The sequence below is a fragment of the Rattus norvegicus genome, chromosome 8, assembly GCF_036323735.1.
Source record: "Rattus norvegicus strain BN/NHsdMcwi chromosome 8, GRCr8, whole genome shotgun sequence".
Lineage (NCBI taxonomy): Eukaryota > Metazoa > Chordata > Mammalia > Rodentia > Muridae > Rattus > Rattus norvegicus.
Window position 1 is genome coordinate 37,612,906 of NC_086026.1, and position 18,768 is coordinate 37,631,673.

At 47.4% G+C, this 18,768-nt stretch overlaps 1 protein-coding gene across 1 annotated transcript in view; it reads left to right on the top strand.

The window, feature by feature from the left end:
- Adamts8 (ADAM metallopeptidase with thrombospondin type 1 motif, 8) overlaps positions 1–13,692 on the top strand; it is a 19,597-nt gene extending 5,905 nt beyond the window's left edge. The window contains exons 2-9 of the mRNA NM_001427178.1: positions 2,468–2,707; positions 3,762–3,897; positions 4,490–4,657; positions 5,584–5,888; positions 7,774–7,957; positions 10,116–10,288; positions 10,380–10,555; positions 12,494–13,692. Of these exons, the coding sequence (NP_001414107.1) occupies positions 2,468–2,707; positions 3,762–3,897; positions 4,490–4,657; positions 5,584–5,888; positions 7,774–7,957; positions 10,116–10,288; positions 10,380–10,555; positions 12,494–13,064 (1,953 nt within the window). The 3' untranslated portion in view covers positions 13,065–13,692. The remainder of the gene's footprint in view (positions 1–2,467; positions 2,708–3,761; positions 3,898–4,489; positions 4,658–5,583; positions 5,889–7,773; positions 7,958–10,115; positions 10,289–10,379; positions 10,556–12,493) is intronic.
- The last annotated feature ends 5,076 nt before the right edge of the window (positions 13,693–18,768 follow it).

Below are 18,768 nucleotides of genomic sequence, written 5' to 3' on the forward strand. Positions count from 1 at the left end.
AGGTCCATCCTTCAGGATCTAGAGAGGACAGATGGGGAATCAGAAGCATACAGATGCCAGGTGACAGGCTTATCCCAAGCTTGGCAATCCTTGTCCCTGGAGAGCTATGAGATGAACTGTGATGCAAAGCTCCTGCCATTGCATCTAGATGATAGAGCTGGCCATGGGAGATAATGGGGATGCCCTACTTCTCAGTGAGACAGAGACTGGAGCTTCTAAAAGGAACATTGGACCACAGAATCTTTGTGGTCCTCCCCATGCAGATTATCTTCTGAGATAGTTGGTGATAGGAAAGAATTTAGGCTGTCTTCATAGTCAGCTGTTGCCTGAGGCAATGATTCCTTGGCCTTCTCAGTCTGACCACAGCTCAATATCTGGAGAAAAGGATCTCCTGAGTTCCCTATGCTGTCCTCCCTCCGTGGAGCCTGTTACCTTTCCCCTGAGGGACTAGGGAATCATCTGTCACTCTGCCTAAGTCAGGTCTGACCTGGTGAGCTTGAGTATACAGAATACAGACTATTTTGGGTCCCCCAAATCTTCAACACCTCATTTTAAACCACCTTCTTGAAAACCTAGAAGCCAGCATCTTGGCCCCAGACTGTTTTAAAAAGACCTCACCCTCCCTAGTTTTCATACCACAGAACTGGGACTCAAGAGAAAGAAACCCTGGAAGGATAGTTGTAGATTTCTCCAGAAGAGATCCCCAGGGGTTGGTCCAGTCAGATTCTACTCTCACTAGACAGACCAGGAGACTGTCTGTCCTCCCTCAAAATCTGGCCAGGAACTTGTCTCCCAAGCTACCATTCCTCAGGACTCACCCTCCGTTGCATAATGATGTAGTTGCATATTTCCCCCTCAGCCATCCGACTCAGGGAACAAATGCCAAGTTGCAGCTTTGCTGATAAGATGTTTACATCAACCTAAACAAGCTGGAGTGCATGGCATGCTGAGTCACCTGAGCTGAGAAACCTGCCAAGTTGTTTGTAGGAGTAATGAAACATCTGGTCTACCGCCTGCAGGATGAACAGACAGGTCCCATGCACAAATAATGGAATGCATCTGGAACTCCCACATAAGGCCTTCCTCAATGGAATGTCCCCTCCATAGCCTTCCCTCCCCTTCTACTCCCACCTTTTAGACCACAGGAGAACAGAGAGAGAGGAGCTGAGGGCGGTGAGGCTCTAGGAAGCAAAAAAGGCAAAGCATGCAAGCAATTGCTCAGCTGGCCACACCAGGGGCTCAAGGCATGCCAGCTTGTCACCCGCTGTCTCTGCCTCTGAAAAATAATCCACAAGGTCCCCAAAGCAGGACAATAAGCTCTCATCTGGCCTCCCCTCAAAGCCTTGGAATCCAGAAAAAAAAAAAGGCAGTTGGAAGCTCTAGGATAGGCCAGAGGCCAACTAATGATGTAAGGCTATAGGCCTTTCAGTTGGCCTGGGGGAACGGCAAGCAGGTGGGATCCTCTCTGTATGTGAGTCTCATTAGGCCCTCTGGCTTCTCTCAAGCTCCAAATAGAAGTGAATAAATACTGGGAGAGGGGGCGGGGACTGTTCATGAAGAAACCAGAAGGCTGAACTCTAGGAAGGAGTGTGAAACACACACACACACACACACACACACACACACACACACACACACACACACACACCTGAGCCAGCATTTTGGCTTTAAGAAAGTAGTGTGATCTTCAAGAATTTATTGAACTTGAGTGACTTCCATTCATAAGCAGAACAGCAATGCCTCATCTAGAGTCGCTATGAGAAGCTAATGAGGTAATGCGTCAACTATGGCCAGTGACTACTGCAGGGTAGCTGTTGCTAATGGTAATTATTAGAGTAAAGTTTTCAGAGTTAACAGTTCTCATGCTGAAAAGTAGAAGTTATCCCAGTGAACAGCAGGAAAATGCTCAGACAGATTCTAAGAGGGAAATTCCACTGACTGTAAGACCTCAGACTGTTGCTTCTGGAGTGAAGCCAGGGAAGATGGGGATGCTTGGCAAGGTTGGTGTCCTGGGCAGTCAGAATAAGCCATTCGACCCAAGAGAATGTTTTATTTGCAGTTCCCATGCAGCAGCCATGTTTCATGTACAATTGTTGCTGCATTTGAAATGTTGCTGGTGCAATGGAAGGACCGTGTGTGTTGAATTTTAATTAATTATTAGGAAGTAGGTCACCCATAAGCTGATCTAGATATTCAGTGCGTAAGTTTTGTGATCTAACAGGACAGGGATCAGATGATGGTTCATTAGTTTGTGATCTTGGGCCAGCCACTGAGGCTTGATCTTCTCTGGGGAAATAACACCAAATCCTCAAATGTTTTTCTACTCCTCATGGGATGCTGCATGTCTACAAAGCCCAGTCAGAGCCTGACATTTATAAGATAAGCATCTCCTAATGAGGTGGTAGGAGTGGGCAGCCAAGGCAATGAAAGTGATTGGCATTCTCCCACTCTTCCCCCTTCCTGGTAGAACCACATCCTCACAGTGATGTCAATGGCAGCCCGAATCTACAAGCACCCGAGCATCAGGAACTCCATCAACCTTGTGGTGGTGAAAGTGCTAATAGTGGAAGAGGAAGGATGGGGCCCGGAGGTGTCGGACAACGGGGGGCTCACACTGCGCAACTTCTGCTCCTGGCAGCGGCGCTTCAACAAGCCCAGCGACCGCCACCCCGAGCACTATGACACGGCCATCTTGTTCACCAGACAGGTGTGTGGGCTGGTTCTGAAAGCCTGGGGAGGCTTTTGGAAGATGTGATGGGCAGATCAAAGGGAGGGCTTTGAGGCTTGCCCAAACATGGGAACTGTCTCCCTGCTGGCCCCAGCTGGACTTTGGAGGCCTCTTGCTGGAATGATGAGAAGAGGGTCATGAGGACAAGTGTGAGGCCTTTGCAAGGGGAGAAGAATCTAATAGGGGCACTTTTCCAAATGTTTGGGACCAGCTGTCTGCTGAGGTCAGACCAAGAGGAAGCAGGCTCAAGCAGCCCTGGGAGAAGTCTGGAAATGAGAATGGGAAAGGGGTTCTGTCTTCAGTCTGGTTAGGCATAGGAATGGTCGCCTAAGGATCCCTGGAGTTTTCACACGGGAGGGTGGCTACAGTGACTTAAACAGCTTTCCTGAAGACCAGTGGGCACTGTCGAGTATGTCAGGCCCAGGTCACTGGTCCTCACAGAAGCCACGGGTGGAAATAAAGTGGTGATGTATCCATTTTGCAACCGAGGTAAAAGAGGCCATACAGCAGTAGTAACCAAAGTTAAGCCCATGCAGTCTTACTGCAGGGCTAGCCTCTGAGCGATTGGGAAGATCCACCTCCTAATGCAGGCCTTTGAAGTCCCAGACAGGCCAACTGTCACTCACTGCCCCCCACACTGCCGTGTGTGTGTGTGTGTGTGTGTGTGTGTGTGTGTGTGTGTGTGTGTGTACTCGTGTGTGCACACACATGCACATATGGTGCTAGTGTTAATGTTGGTGTTGTCTTAACAGTGATATGTTTCTTGGGCCCCTCTCCAGGTTAGAAAAAAAGGCATGAGTGAACCAACTGTCACAACCAAGACAGAAAAAACAAAGAGTTGGAACAACTAGGTGGACTGCCTAGGTGCTGAGCTCTACTGATTTTCCCATTTTTAAAAAATAACATGTTAGAAGGCTCAGCAATGCTCCTACCATCAGGTGTTATCTCTCCAAAGACTGAGTGGGACATTGGGCACTTACCTCTTGTCTCTGTGCCTATCCTAATAACCTAGCATGCTCTCTTCACCAAACAGAACTTCTGCAGGAAGGGAGAGCAGTGTGACACCCTGGGGATGGCAGATGTTGGCACCATCTGTGACCCCAACAAGAGCTGCTCAGTGATCAAGGATGAGGGACTGCAGGCAGCCTACACCCTGGCCCATGAACTAGGTAAGACTTATCATACCAGCAACTTGCTTCAGAAGTCAGCGGCGCTGCCTGGCTTCCGAGAAGGAGGCGGTCTCACAGGTAGCCATTGGCAAAGTAGTTCCATGTGTACAGATGTTGTACTTGATATTACTAACTCCATTCCTACGCCGAGCATAAAACCGAAATGCCAAATTGGTGTCCTGGGCCAATAGCAGCATTACCCAGAGAATGCCAAAATATGGAAGAAATGGTTACCATGACAATCTAAGGAAGCTAAGTAGTCGGGCTTCATGGGGAGGTGGATTATGAAGAGAGAGCCATGTTAGACAACCAATAGTAAAAGGGGATGTGAGATCCTCTTTGGTCCAAAACTAAAGGGGTCTCCAATGGTCCTTGAAAGACTTCTTGGAAGTAGGACACTTAGAATAAGACCCAAAATAAATGTGTTCAGGGAGTCCCCATGACCATGCCAATGGGAGGTGGTAACAGGAAAAAACTGCTGAGACCTTCAACACTGGTGACCATGTAGGGATCATATAGGCAGAACAAGGCACTTGGAGGTATGGACAGCTGGAATGGACCACAGCTCTCTGCTTCCCTTACCCACAACCAGGACACGTCCTCAGCATGCCCCATGATGATTCTAAGCCATGCGTGAGACTGTTTGGGCCCATGGGCAAGTACCACATGATGGCGCCATTCTTCATCCACGTGAACAAGACGCTGCCCTGGTCTCCCTGCAGTGCTGTCTACCTCACGGAGCTCCTGGATGATGGTCACGGTATGCCCCACTCAGCTCCCCTCATATTCTCCCCACCCATCTGCTACAGAGCTGTTCACGGCTGTTGGCACCTGCTGTGGCCTGGGGACTCCCTGCAGCTGTGCTTTCTCACAAAGCTCATAGGGTGGGGAAAGCCTTCAGCGGCACGTCATTCTAGAAAGGCATGCTAAGCATCCCCCCAGAATGCTCCTCCTTGTCCTCATCTTCCCATAGCCTGGGCTCTGGGCTGACTTAGATTTATTCGTTCCAACACAGAAGGAATTAGTCTGAGAAGGCTGTCCAGAGGCAGTGAGTTTAAGCAGAACGTAGAGGAATGGAAGGCTGTAGTTTGAAAGAGCAGAGAAGAGAATGTTCCGGGCTGGGGTGGTAGACTGAATAGCACCTCAGAAATGACAAAAAGCCTGTGACGGGCAGGTCATATGAGAGCCAGGATCGAGGGCAAGGGTGCTCAGTTAAAGATGTTTAGATTGTGAAACAAAGCAGTGAAGCAAGTACTCTAGCTTCTTCTGAAGGAGGCAGAGATATAGCCAAGGCAAAAATAGTGTACGAATGTCAATATTCAGGCTTACTTTGCACGTCAGGGTTCTTAAACTTTATGTGGGATGTGGTTTTATACTGCAAGTGGCTGGCCATCATGAGGTGCATACTGAAATATCACAGGAAATACAGCCGACACATTCCGGACAGCCCGAGAAAACTCGTCCTGCAGAAATGTTTGCCACAGTTGCCCAGAATTAAACAAGTTCTATGTACATGGTTGGATGTTGGTGGTGTTTAGATCAGGGATGAAGAAACTGGGCTGCCTGGACACTAAAGTACGTCATTCAGAATTGGAGTTTAGTGCAGGAGCTCAGTGTAGGAGATTATGCAAAGCTGAGAGCGGAGCCTTGCCCTTGTTCTGACTCATCTGTTTCTTCAATTCTCAGGAGACTGCCTCCTGGATGCCCCCACCTCAGTTCTGCCCCTCCCCACGGGCCTCCCAGGCCACAGCACCCTCTATGAGCTGGACCAGCAGTGCAAGCAGATCTTTGGGCCTGATTTCCGACACTGCCCCAACACCTCTGTGGAGGACATCTGTGTCCAGCTCTGGTGCCGTCATCGGGATAGTGATGAGCCCATTTGCCACACAAAGAATGGCAGCTTGCTCTGGGCTGATGGTACGCCCTGTGGCCCTGGGCACCTGTGCCTGGATGGTAGCTGTGTGCTCCGGGAGGAAGTAGAGAATCCCAAGGTAAGGGAAATGGAAAGAAAGAGAAGAGGGAAAACACAATGAGAAGGCAAAGGCCCCTCCTACATGTGACAGTCAGGATCTAAGATGCTTCAGGCCAAGCTGCAAGTGTTACTCATGAGAAAAAAACCAGTCATCTTTCAACAAAACAAACCGTAATTACCCCCACACATGGGGAGCACTGAAGCTTGCTCATGGTCAATGGGATGTTGCACTGCTCCTCAAAGTTTAGCATCTCCTCCTTGGTGTTGTTTATGGGTGTTTTGAGGGCTTGTGCAGATGGGTAAAGGCATGAAGGCCAGAAGGTGGGCACTCAGCAAGTGAGAGCCCAGAGGAATCCACTATAAATAGAGAGTGACACGGAGTAGGAGCATTTCATAAGGGCTGAGTATCGATAGCTTGCCATGTTTGAGCTGAGTTCCTTAGTAGAAATCAGAGAGTAACTGTAATGGTAAGAATGTCATACTCTGAGAGGAAGGGAGAAGGGATCCGAGTGGCCTGTGTCCAGAGAGAGAAACCTTGGCCCAGTACAGAGGAAACTTGCTTGAAACCCCAAGGCAATGCCAGTGAGGGTTTTAAGTGGTTCACGTCTTCTCTCTGCTCTTAATACATCCAAACAGCAAGGCTGATCACATTTCTCCTACTGCAAGCCATGGAGCCTTCGTGATGAAATGCCATCCGATGAGTTCCACAGCCTGGGCCCTGCCCAGCACTGAATCGCCACGGTGGCCTGAGCACGTTCCAAGGGCTGTCCTTGGTGGCATGCTCTTGTGTTGACTGGGGAGCCTCCCTGGGCTGTGGAAGCCACACATTCTCACCAGAAGCCTGAGCTAGTGCAGTGTTCATGGATTCCAGCTCAGCCACCTCCCGATCTCCCCATTCATTCTCTTCTCATAGTGCTGACAGAGAAGAAGGGTCCAACTACCTGTCTCAGAGGCGGAACCTTGAGAGTGGCATAAAACAGTCACAGGATCATCTATCCTCCAAACGAAGAGGCCAGGGTTGGAAACTGAGCTTTGTACACAGTATCATGGCCCTGTCGCAGTAGCATGCCCCTGTCAAATCAGTTCATCACTGCTGTAGGATTTTATGTTGAGAGCAAAGGGATGGGAGGATACTATGACAATCATGGGAGTGGTATCTTTCTGGGCAGTGGTACATTTTTAAAGCTTTTTTTTTTCTCTTTCTTCCTCCCTGTGTTTATTTTTACAGTCTTCTGCTTTCATTTTATATGGGCAATATGTTGCTTTAATAATAGGAAAAGAGGTGATTTAGAATCCTTGATGGCACTGTCAAAGGAAAGGCTTTGTTCTCCTAAGTCAGTTATGAACTTGGAAGTGATCCTGTATGTTGCCTAGCACTGGCCTAGCACTGGAGCCAATAGCTTATAGAATTCTGCCAAGACCTCTCAGCAGCCATTTCTTTAGACCAAGGATTCTCAGCCTCAGCACTAGTGACACTGGAGCTGGAAAAGGATTGGTGGGGATTGTGCACTGTTGGTTATTTCGAAGAACCATTGTCTTGGTCCACTACTAGGGTCATATGTTCTCCCCGAGTGAGGCAGCTACATTGACTCCAGACCCTGCCCATTGAGGGCAGCATGAGCACCAATGGAAATTTGCACCAGACCCAAACTTACCCATGAAAGACTCTCCCATACTCAGTCAGCCGTTATTGTGTTGGGCACCTGAATAGGGTAAGGTGCTGCTTATATACACTGCTCATGAAGCCACATCCAACTAAGCCACACTATCATTAACCAAGCAATTAAATCACTTGCAGAAGTCCAGACACTCAGGCAAGGAAGTTAGGCCCACGCCACCAGGTGGCATAGAGGACTGAAACCTCTTCTCCTTTGGTCCTGATTCAGTGTCATTGTGTGTTGCAGGCTGTGGTAGATGGAGACTGGGGTCCCTGGGGACCCTGGGGACAATGTTCTCGCACCTGTGGTGGAGGGATACAGTTTTCGAACCGTGAGTGTGATAATCCAGCACCTCAGAATGGAGGAAGATTTTGCCTGGGAGAGAGAGTCAAGTACCAATCTTGCAAGACAGAGGAATGTCCACCAAATGGTAATTAATCTGTCAGAATAGCTCATGGTGTAGGTGCACCAGGTCCCAAGAGGAGGAGAGGGGATCTCCCCAGGTACAGAGCCCTCATCCAGATCGATATGTGCTCTGCGAGATGCCAAGCTTGGGAACCCTTACTTTAGGAAGAGGATGGTGATATCAAAAAAGAGATTACTCTTGTCCTGGTCTTCCGAACTGTTGAGAGAGACAAAGCATGTCTCTCCCGACCAAATCTGAGAGGGACCTTTGAAGACAGATTAAGTGGAAGGTAGTAATCCTCTCGGAGGCATCTGAACCCTTCTCTGTGCAGATGGCAGCTCTTTCCAAAGCAAGTGTCAGAGCCAAACCTCCAAGGTCTCTCCAGCCAGCACTCAGCCCAGGCAGGAGGGAGGGTTTCTGGGTGTGATTGATTCCTGGGTACATTCCTTCTGAGAAGAGCTGCCCATCTTCCCTTGGAGCCATAGCAACTGCCTGACAGCCTTCCACAGAAGGAACACCACCTCTGACTCCCCTTGCTCACCCGCTAGGTCATGCTAGAAAGCACACTCATGAATTCAAAGTGGAAAGGGGGCAGTAGCCAACTTAGGAAAGGGAATCAGATTTTTTTTTTTGCCACCTTCCCCTCCAGTGTCAGTTTGGGCAGCTCCAGGAAGCACTGGCAGCATGAAAAGGCAAGGGAAGCTTTAGGAGAAATTCCAAGATAGATGCCCTGGCATTGGGCTGGGTATCTAATCAGGAAATCTGTAGGCTCCACAGTTTTGCTAAACAGGGAGGCTCAGCCTCAGTATAAGCTCTAGAAACTTCTTTCTGGTAATGAAGACTAATGAGAGTCTCCAAGGTAGGCATGAATGATTTTAACTTAGAGATCAGTCATTTCTATCAAGTGTCAGTCAGTGCCTCTGTGTCTGTAACCACAATAGATGCAGAAGGTATAAATGCACGCAACATGGTCTCTGTCCTCAAGGACTTTGCAAAATGTCTAATGGTGAACTCTTCTGCACAGCACAGTAATCGTGGCTTACTCTGCAACCCTGAGCATATGGGGAAATCAGAGAAGGAAGCTCAGAGAGTTTAGGCCAAGAGTGGTCCAGAGGATGATATGCTGGCAAGACAGAGAGTTATATGCCAGGAAGAGACAGGCATGATAAACCCCATCGATTGCTCAGGAGGAGCCAAACAGGAGTTGCAGCATGTCAAAGACAGACCACAAAAAGTCCTTAAAGCCCGAACCAGCATTCGTGGATTGTCCACGACAACTCTCCCGTCAGGTCACCCCGATGTTTTTCCAAGTACAGCCAGGACCCCTTCAGCAACATGAGCTAACAAGCTCAGCACTGTGCATCTGTGTTTAGAAGTCCCCGTGGGCCATTCCGATGCACAACCAGGGTAGAGATGCATGGTGGGAAGAACAGGCTTCATTCAGGATTGTGCAAGGAAAACACTCACATCTGAATGGTAGATTGGTCGGAAGGCTGTGCACATGTGCTTTCATGTATGAGCAGTGGAGAAGATCACCGGAAGCTGAGTACTGGGTCCCCAAGGGGTGCCTGGGCTTGGGATTATGAGAGTTATATGCAGCCATTTGAAATGACAAGTTTTCCTGAATTTAGCAGAATATGCCATGATAGATTAGAAATAGCACAGGGAGATGCTTGAACGTCCAGGATGCCAGGTGCCAGTCTCGTTCTGGAGCATAATAAGGAATACCAAACCAATTATCGAAAGAATAGGTAATTCTGGTTGGGGAGTAATTATAGTACCTGCAGATGGAGCTCTCCCATAGATATTCAGAATTACAGAAAGTGAGCTGTAGAGGCAAGACCAGGGCTAGAAGTGCCCTTGCCACATATTTGATGTTACTAGGGAAATCATCATAAAGTATAAACACAGAGTCCTGAAAATATAGCTCTGTATCAATCATACATCCTCAAATGGAAAAGATATTTGTATCAGAAATCCAAGTGTGAGGCTGGATGGCTCCTTTTCATGGACCTTTGAGAAAAGGTCATGCATACCTCCCTGACCCAGGTATGTCTAGAAATAGTGGGCTTTTGCCTGTGTCCTTGGTCTGAGCCCAAAGCCTAGAGAAAAAGGAGGCCCAGATTTAGATCTTTACCAGAGTCCTTCAGCAGTCCTCCATGCTTTTTCTTACTCTTCTCAGGAAAAAGCTTCAGGGAGCAGCAGTGTGAAAAATATAATGCCTACAACCACACGGACCTGGATGGGAATTTCCTTCAGTGGGTCCCCAAATACTCAGGAGTGTCCCCCCGAGACCGATGCAAACTGTTTTGCAGAGCCCGTGGGAGGAGTGAGTTCAAAGTGTTTGAAACTAAGGTAAGAAAGAATCCCCTGGACTCTGACAGAGATGTCCTCCTGCAGACAGTTTCTGTGTGCTACGTGCCCCCTCTTATCTTTCGTTTCCCAGGTGATCGATGGCACTCTGTGCGGACCGGATACTCTGGCCATCTGTGTGCGGGGACAGTGCGTTAAGGCTGGCTGTGACCATGTGGTGAACTCACCTAAGAAGCTGGACAAGTGTGGGGTGTGTGGGGGCAAAGGCACTGCCTGTAGGAAGGTCTCAGGTTCTTTCACCCCCTTCAGGTGAGTCTCCTAGAGGTTGTACCTAGGCAGAGGAACATAAAGGGCCTTGGACACTCATAGCCTCCAGCTTAGATAACAGCTGGTAGTTAATAATTGTGTTGATGGGTGAGGGGGTCTTATAAAGACTTCAAGGCTCCAGTGGCTGCCTCTTCTCACAGTCATTGTCAGGATTTACTGAGGTGGGAGGCGTGGGGCACCTGGAACAGAGTCTGGCTCTGAAGAGAATGGGTTGGGGTAGCCGTTATTTTATTAGAGCTGAAGGCTACATGGATGGGAATGCGTCAGCTCTGAGTCAGTTAGCAGGAGAGCAACACTGAGTAACACAGGGCTCAGCCACAAAGCATTTCCCCTAGGCCTGTTATGGAGAGGATATGTAACCCCAAGGCCAGTGAGCCCTGACTCCCGTGACTGGACCTTCGTCAGAGCAGAGGATGCAAACCAGTGGTTCCGTAGCCTTGCGGGTCTAAGAGCTCGGAGAGAATCTCACACCCAAGCACCCCACATTCATTAGAGCACCCCACATGCGTTAGAGCACCTGGGGCTCTCCAAAGTGCTTTTATTCTACCAGACAAGGACAAAACTGTTATTCCCTACCTTGAGATTAAGGGACCGAGACAGGAAAAGATTAGCTGAGTCTTCTAAGGTCACACTGAGAGTTGGTGATAGACAGAAAACCTGAATTTCTTTTTCTTCCTCTGTTTCCTCTTCCTCTTCATTTTCCTTCTTCCTGCCATCCTCGAGATTAAAACCAGGGCATCTCTGGGTGGCAAACCAGGTTCTTTAAGTACCAGGCAATTGTTTGTCCCTTGCACTTCCTGGAGAGCAAGGTCAAGGTCAAATGTTTTTTTTGTCTCTCTGGTGTCAAGTACATCCATGTGACTTTCTAGCATTTAAGCCTTCTAGCCAGCTCCAGTACCTGAGCTTTTGTCCCTTTACTGACTGGTTTTATACCTAGTGAAGCTTGTTCCATAATTCTCCATATCCCTCCTCTCTCTCCTTTCCTTCCTTTCTCCTTCACTCCCTCCCCTCTCTTCTATCTTCTTCTTTACATATGTTATGGTAGTACATATCTCAAAAAAAAAAATAGAACCAGAAAACACTGGAGTGTTTTCAAATGTAAGTTCAAATAAGTATGAAAAAAAACATGAGCTATTCAGATCATGGGTACCTTAACCACTTTCTCCTACCTCCTAAACATATGGCCTTAGAAAGCTCCCCTAACCTTAGACTGCACATACAGAAAGAATAGCAAGGAATCCACCTGATGGTCTTTCTTAATAGTTTATCCCAACCCTGAATAGCCCAGATTCCCATAGTAACTGGGTTTTGACATCCTACATAAAGCCCCATGTTTACAATGGACTGGAAGCATTTCCCCCAGTAGTATTCCATCACTAAGAACCATGGTGCTCCTGGTGTTTGGGCACACTCAAGAAGTGGTTCCAAAGAAGCAAGCTTTATGTCCCACCCTTCCCAGGTCCATAATAATCAAACACTAGATGCAGGTTGATTCAAAGAGACAGTGTCAGTCCTCTGTCCTGGTTGGGTTCTGGCCTAAGGAAAGGACTCATATGTTTCCACAAGAGTTTGAGCTCTGAGTCTGGAGGTAGCCAAGCCCAGTTTTACCACTGCAAAGTAGTAAATGTATGTTGCCTGCCCTTTTCTCCTAGGCTCTCCTATGTTGCTGTCAAAATCAATGCATCTAACTGCTTCAGTCACTGCAGTAGATTGCCAGATGAAGCAGAAAGCCATAGAAAGCCCAATGCCCAAGACAATTCTGTCTGCCTTGGCATCTAATTTGTTTTGAACTTCGAGTCAATCACTTTGTTATTTGCTAGTTGCTTCTGTCCGTTCACCCCCAACCAGCTGGGGGACCCATTTCAGTTTCCAGGCTGGGAAGCCACCAACCCTAACAGAGTTTTTCTGTCTCTATCATAGTTATGGCTACAATGACATTGTCACCATCCCAGCTGGTGCCACAAATATTGATGTGAAACAACGGAGCCACCCAGGGGTCCAGAATGACGGCAGCTACCTGGCACTGAAGACAGCCAATGGGCAGTACCTGCTCAATGGTAACCTAGCCATCTCTGCCATAGAGCAAGACATCTTGATGAAGGGGACCATCCTAAAGTACAGTGGTTCCATGGCCACCCTGGAGCGGCTGCAGAGCTTCCAAGCCCTCCCTGAGCCTCTTACAGTACAGCTCCTGACTGTGTCTGGTGAGGTCTTCCCTCCAAAAGTCAAATATACCTTCTTCGTCCCCAATGACACGGACTTCAACGTGCAGAGTAGCAAAGAAAGAGCAAGCACCAACATCATTCAGTCCTTGCCCTATGCAGAGTGGGTGCTGGGGGACTGGTCTGAATGTCCAAGCACATGTGGAGGTGGCTGGCAGCGGCGGACTGTGGAATGCAGGGACCCCTCAGGTCAGGCCTCTGACACCTGTGATGAGGCTCTGAAACCTGAGGATGCCAAGCCCTGTGGAAGCCAGCCATGTCTCCTCTGATCCCCTTGGTGGACATGTCTAAGGCTTATGGATTTGGGCTACTGGCGTACAGACAAAGGTCTCCTCTGAGGTGACACTACATATCAAGATGGCATGGCCCTTCCAGGCCTTCTATTACTACAACCCTTTGGGTACCACCTAATTCATAAGGAAGAGAGAAGAGGATGTAAGGGTAACAGACTGTAAAGTTGACTGTCTAGTGGACTGGACCTTGTTTATGACCAAGAAGATGGTATAGGTTAAAAGGTAAAAGTGTGCTTATTGATCCAAAGGTGAGATTTCAGAACCAGCCTCTTTGCAAAGGACTAGAAAGGTTAAATGAGAAAGAAGAATTTTTTTTCTCTTTGGTTTCTCCAATAATCAATCTACCTCACAGCGGGAGGAACTTGGTGTATAAGGCCAGGTGTTAGTGGTGAGTGCCAAGGCACTCTCCATAGATATCTTCGAGCCATCTTCAGAAATGGCCATGGCTGTTTTCAGTATTAAAACTCTGTTGTCTCAAAAGGTGGTGGTGTCCATCACAGGGTTATAGAAAGCCACTTGTTCTCAGGCTGCCTCCTGCTGGGGCGGACCCCTTTCAAGTATTTATGCAAATATGTCTCTGAACTAAAGTGTGATCTTACACCAATGAAACTGTCTAGTCTGGTTCATTACTTCTTTGGAAGAGGCAGAGGCCCAGCATCCAAAGGCAAAGGTTAAACAGAGCTTACCTGGGGTACACACAGGGCAGCCGCTGTCTTCCCTGGGTATCTTCAACTTTCAGTAAGAAAGTGATGCCTTAGGATCTAAAAGGCCTGCTAAATCCAGCTCATGCAAGCAGCTGTTCATCTGTGTGATGCACATCAGTGTGGTTCTCAAACCCCAGTGCCTTGTAAAGGGCTCAGTCCAACATGATGGCTGAGCAGACTGTGGATCTGCATACCCAGCAACCATCAGGTGATAGGAGGGCTGAAGTTTTAGAGACTGCATTCCAAGAACCCTGCATTTAAGAAAATTCCAACCTGTAGGTTATGTAGTTTAGGACTCTGGGATCCCTATCTTTTCATTGATGTTCATTGTGTTTTCTGATTTAGAGAGAGGATCTCATGTAGTCCAGGCTAACCTTAAACTCTCCATGTAGTCAAGGGTGGTCTTGAACTTCTAATCCTCCTATCTCTACCTCCCAAGTGCTGGAATTGCAGGTATGTACCACCATACCTGGTTATCTATCAATCTGTCTGTCTGTCTGTCTATCTATTTTGGAGGCAGGGACTTGTTATTCTGGAGAAATAGTATTGTTCTACTCAGCAAGCTGCTGTATCAGCCTTCTTATGTGCTGACCTGCCTTATTTAAGCAAAAACAAAAACAAACAAAAAGCAAAATAAAAACAAAAAACATAAGAGCCTTTTAGGATCCCAGAATTCACACCCTCTGCCTAGGGGCCATCACTCCAGAGACATCCCTTCCTGCTCAACATGTGACCCCACCACCACCACATTTCATCCTTATCTTGAAACTCTTTGTACTCCAGCTTCCCAATGAGCACTATTAACCTGGACCAGTCCCTACCCATTGGAAGTCTCCCCAAGAGCCTCTAAACTCCTGTCTTCCTCATCTCTCTCAAGGTTCAGCAGAGCACTCAGGCTGTCTTCCATATAAGGAATCCAGTCCTTGGTCACAAATGGATGAGATGACGTGGACATTAAAATATATATATAATATATATATATATATATTATATATATATATATATACACCCTAGGAGCCGAGGAGATGATTCCATGCATAAAGTGCCTGGTGTACACATATGAAGTTAGGAGTTCACATCTTCTGTACCCATGTCAAAAGCCAAGTGGGCTGGACAGCCTGCGTGTGATTCCAAGCTCAAGAGGCAGCGACAGGGCACGACAGGCAGACTGACTGGCTAGAGTAACCGTCATCGCAGGGTTCAGCCAGATGCCTTGCCTCAATAAAGAAAGTGGAAGATAATCAAAAATGACAGCTGATATCAGCCTCTGACTGCCACATGCATAAATACACACACACACACACACACACACACACACACACACACACACACGAAAAGAGAAAAGAAAGGAAAAAATAAATGACATTCTAGCAATAGAAGGGAAATGCCTTCTATTTACATCTTCCTGTTTTTCATTACCCTTTTTCCTTCGTTCCAAGTTTCTCTCAAGACACAGGGACAAACACAATGCTAAATGGAGTCCGAGTATAAATAAGAACTTAGACCCTTGGGGCACAAGGTAAAGCCAGTAGCACTGCAACCACCACTGTCCTTCTCCGCTGGCCTCTAGACAGTTGACATCTACTTGTCTGCTTGGTGCCTTTTTCATGTCCGTCTAGTTTTTTAGTGAGTAGGAGGCAGGACTTACGCAAATCTAAACAAGCATGTGCACACAGGCATGTTGTTCCTGGCTGATAAACGCAGGGACTTTCCCCCCTTTCTGTGCCCCAGTTTGCTGAGGCTGGTGTGTGTTTGCTGCAAGTCTTGTATGCCCTTCCGTTCCTCACTCTCTCCCAAATAATCAAAGACAAGTGTGTCCTCACTAACTGCCCATGTCAGGCCAGCTGTGCCATCCGCCCGCCAGTATCGTTACCAGACACAGTGTTTGCCCTGGAGTTCAGCTGGCAACAGAGTTGCTTATGTGCAAGGCAGAATGGAATCCGGCTTGGCTCTCCCTTGCTGTGTGGGCTCAGCAAGGCTCACAGAATACATACTTGTTTGTGTCTGGAAATTCAACAGCTGCAGCTCAGCACTCAACAAACAGAGCTGTGGAGGAAGACCACACCGTTGTAGGCCCTAGCCAACCACAGCCACCCTTTTAGCTCATAGAAGGAAAGACTGGATTTCCTCTGCTGAGCGGTTGCGCCTTATACCCGTTGCTCCTGGAAAGTGGTACCCGTGCTTTCTCATTGGAGGCCCTAAGGCCCTGATTCAGCAGGTAACTCAGCCACTAACCTGGATACTCGAAGCATCTAGCCAAAATATTCCAAAGGTAGTGCATTGGCATCGATTTTCAGTTTGTTTGTTTCTTCCTTTCTTTCCCAATTTTTCATCCTTATGATAAGTAAATCCAGAATCAGTCATGGTGGCACACCAATGCAGCCCTAGCACTCATGAAGCCATGACTAGAGGATCTTAAATTCAGTGCTAGTCTAGGCTACAAAATGAGACTCTGTCATAAAAATTAAAGATCAAGTGAATTCTTGTCTGGGGTTTCTCCTGTGTCTGTTATTCCCAAATACATGAGCAGAGACTAAAAGTTTGGGAAGGGAATTCCCCAAGTGAAAAGGGGTGCATCCCTGCCAACAATCCACACCCCTAAATTCTTCATCATTCAGATCCTCAGCCACCTTAAAATCATTCAGAACGAGCAGACAAAGGGCAGAGGAAGTGGGAAACAGACCTTCCTCCTGAGATTACAGAAGATAAACTGTGGTTCGCAGTTTGGTGGCCCATGGCAGGAGGACAGCATGGCTTTATGAGGAAATCTCTGTGCATGAAACATAAAAGAGAAGTCACCCATGGAAGCTGACGTTTCTGCAGGCTCATGGGCAACTATTCAAGGAGCAAACACTATATATGTGCTTTGCATGGGAAAACATTGTAGAAGGTCTGGGAGTGTAGCTCTGGGGTTGAAAGCATGGCTGGCATGAGTGAAATCCTGGGTTTTGATTCCCCAGCACAGGAAAAAAAATGGGGAAGGAGAAAAATGTAGGCTAGAGAAGAGATAGAGAAAGAATATTCTAAACAATATTATCTAACACACCAAAGGAACTAATGGAAAACTGTAAGTGAGCTGAGACTCCCATTCTACCTCAGGAAGATTGGGACCCTTCCCAGGCACCTATCTGTTTCTAGCTCACATATTTCCCTGGTTTGTGCTTCAAATGGGAAGATTCTCTGACATTCCACTAAAGAAGTAGCCATCCTTTCTTAACATTACAGACTAGCCCAGATAAACACCACAGAAGAGAAAAAGGAGTTCCTCTCAGAAACTGCTGGTAAGGGAGAAAAAATGCCAGTATGTAAACACTGAAACTTCAAGCTAAGGCAGAGAAGGAGGAAGACATCTGCCTCCTTTAGAACGCACTTTCCTTCTAGCCTTGGCTCAGAGAAGAGATCAGAACATTCTAGTGCTCCCCCTCACCTCTCCTGGCAGGTGATGTACAATCACACCAGCAAGGAGGAAAGTAATGAAACCTTCCCCAGGCCTCGCTGTTCCCCATTCCAAACATCTTGACTCAGGAGCACTGAGAGAGTTGTCCTCAGCCAAACACAACTTCCTGTTTCTAAGAAAGGGAAGGGGAAAAAAAAGAGTTGAAAGGCTATTTGGACACTAGAGATTTCGAGTTTCTGTAAACTCAAGTGAATCAGACACATGTGGAATAAATTTCCCCGGAAATAAGAAGAGATGCTGTTGAGTTCCTCTTGCCGGACAAGAAAGAGGAGAAAGGGGAGTTGGGAGGCACATCAGATGCTAAAAGGAGAGAGAGGAGCCTTGTCAGTGTCAGATCAAAGACCGGGTCCCAGTGATGACAAGGGTCAACAGTGCCCCTCCCACGACCACTTCCTGACTTGTGGATTACTCAGAGCTTCTCCACCTCTGAAGTCATAAATCTAAATATCCTGCTCCCTGACCACAACTTACCATCTTTCCAGATCTTTCACTAGCCCTACCACACATCCTTCATCCTCATGGCCTCAGATCATTGACCATCCCCATGTTATGTACTTTCTTCATCTGCCTCTACTCCCTTGTCGCTGTGTCATTTCCTGGGTCGTTTAAACTCTATGTTCGAGCACCTTAAGGACATTGAACATCTCAACACCCTTGACCCACTGACTTTCTTCCCAATACTCCAGCCTCAGATGGGTATATTCAGCCCTTTCTGAGGTTGCCAGCTTCCCTTAAGTACATTCTTCTAATATGCAAGGGGCCTGCCACAGATATATGCACAACCCAGAATGAGATGTATACTTACTCTCCAGCTCATCAAGGGCCAACAGAAGCATGAAGACCTGACTGGAGTTCTAATGCTTTCCAAGGCACAGGTTCCTCTCTCAGGCCGCCTACTTTGTTGAGTTTTCCTTGTCCTCCACTGCAGAGACCCACTCTGGACTCATTCTGCTCAATATTCATATTCATTATAGAATCAAGCAGAATCCACACAACTGGTAAAGTTATACCACAGACCATCGCGTGCCACTATAGATCATAGTGTCCACTGGGAACTGTTCCAGGGACCGAGGCAGACAGCTCTAGCTCTAGGTTTCCAGGAAAATGATTTTGTGATTTCTCCACTAGTCTCAAGTTCACAATGCTGCCACATTTCACTGTGATAAGAAGCATTAGGCTCTAGTACTCAGTAGAACACAACAATGCATTTCTTATCACAGTAGACAGGGAAGAGACACTGTCAACAGATCCAGCAGAGACAAATCTAGAACATTACAATTTTACATTATTCTGGAGTAGAGAAGCATATTACAATTTATGTCAATTCCATAAATAATGAAGATACAATAATTAACTCTACTAGTTTATCAGTTCATTATTCAGCTCTTAGGAGAGACACAAATCAATGTTCACATGGTTCCTCATGACTCAGCCTTTGTTCCCCGTCATCAACGAAGCCCTCTGGTTCCCACCACTTGCACTATATCTTGGCTGCCCATGATCTACAAGCCATGAAAGC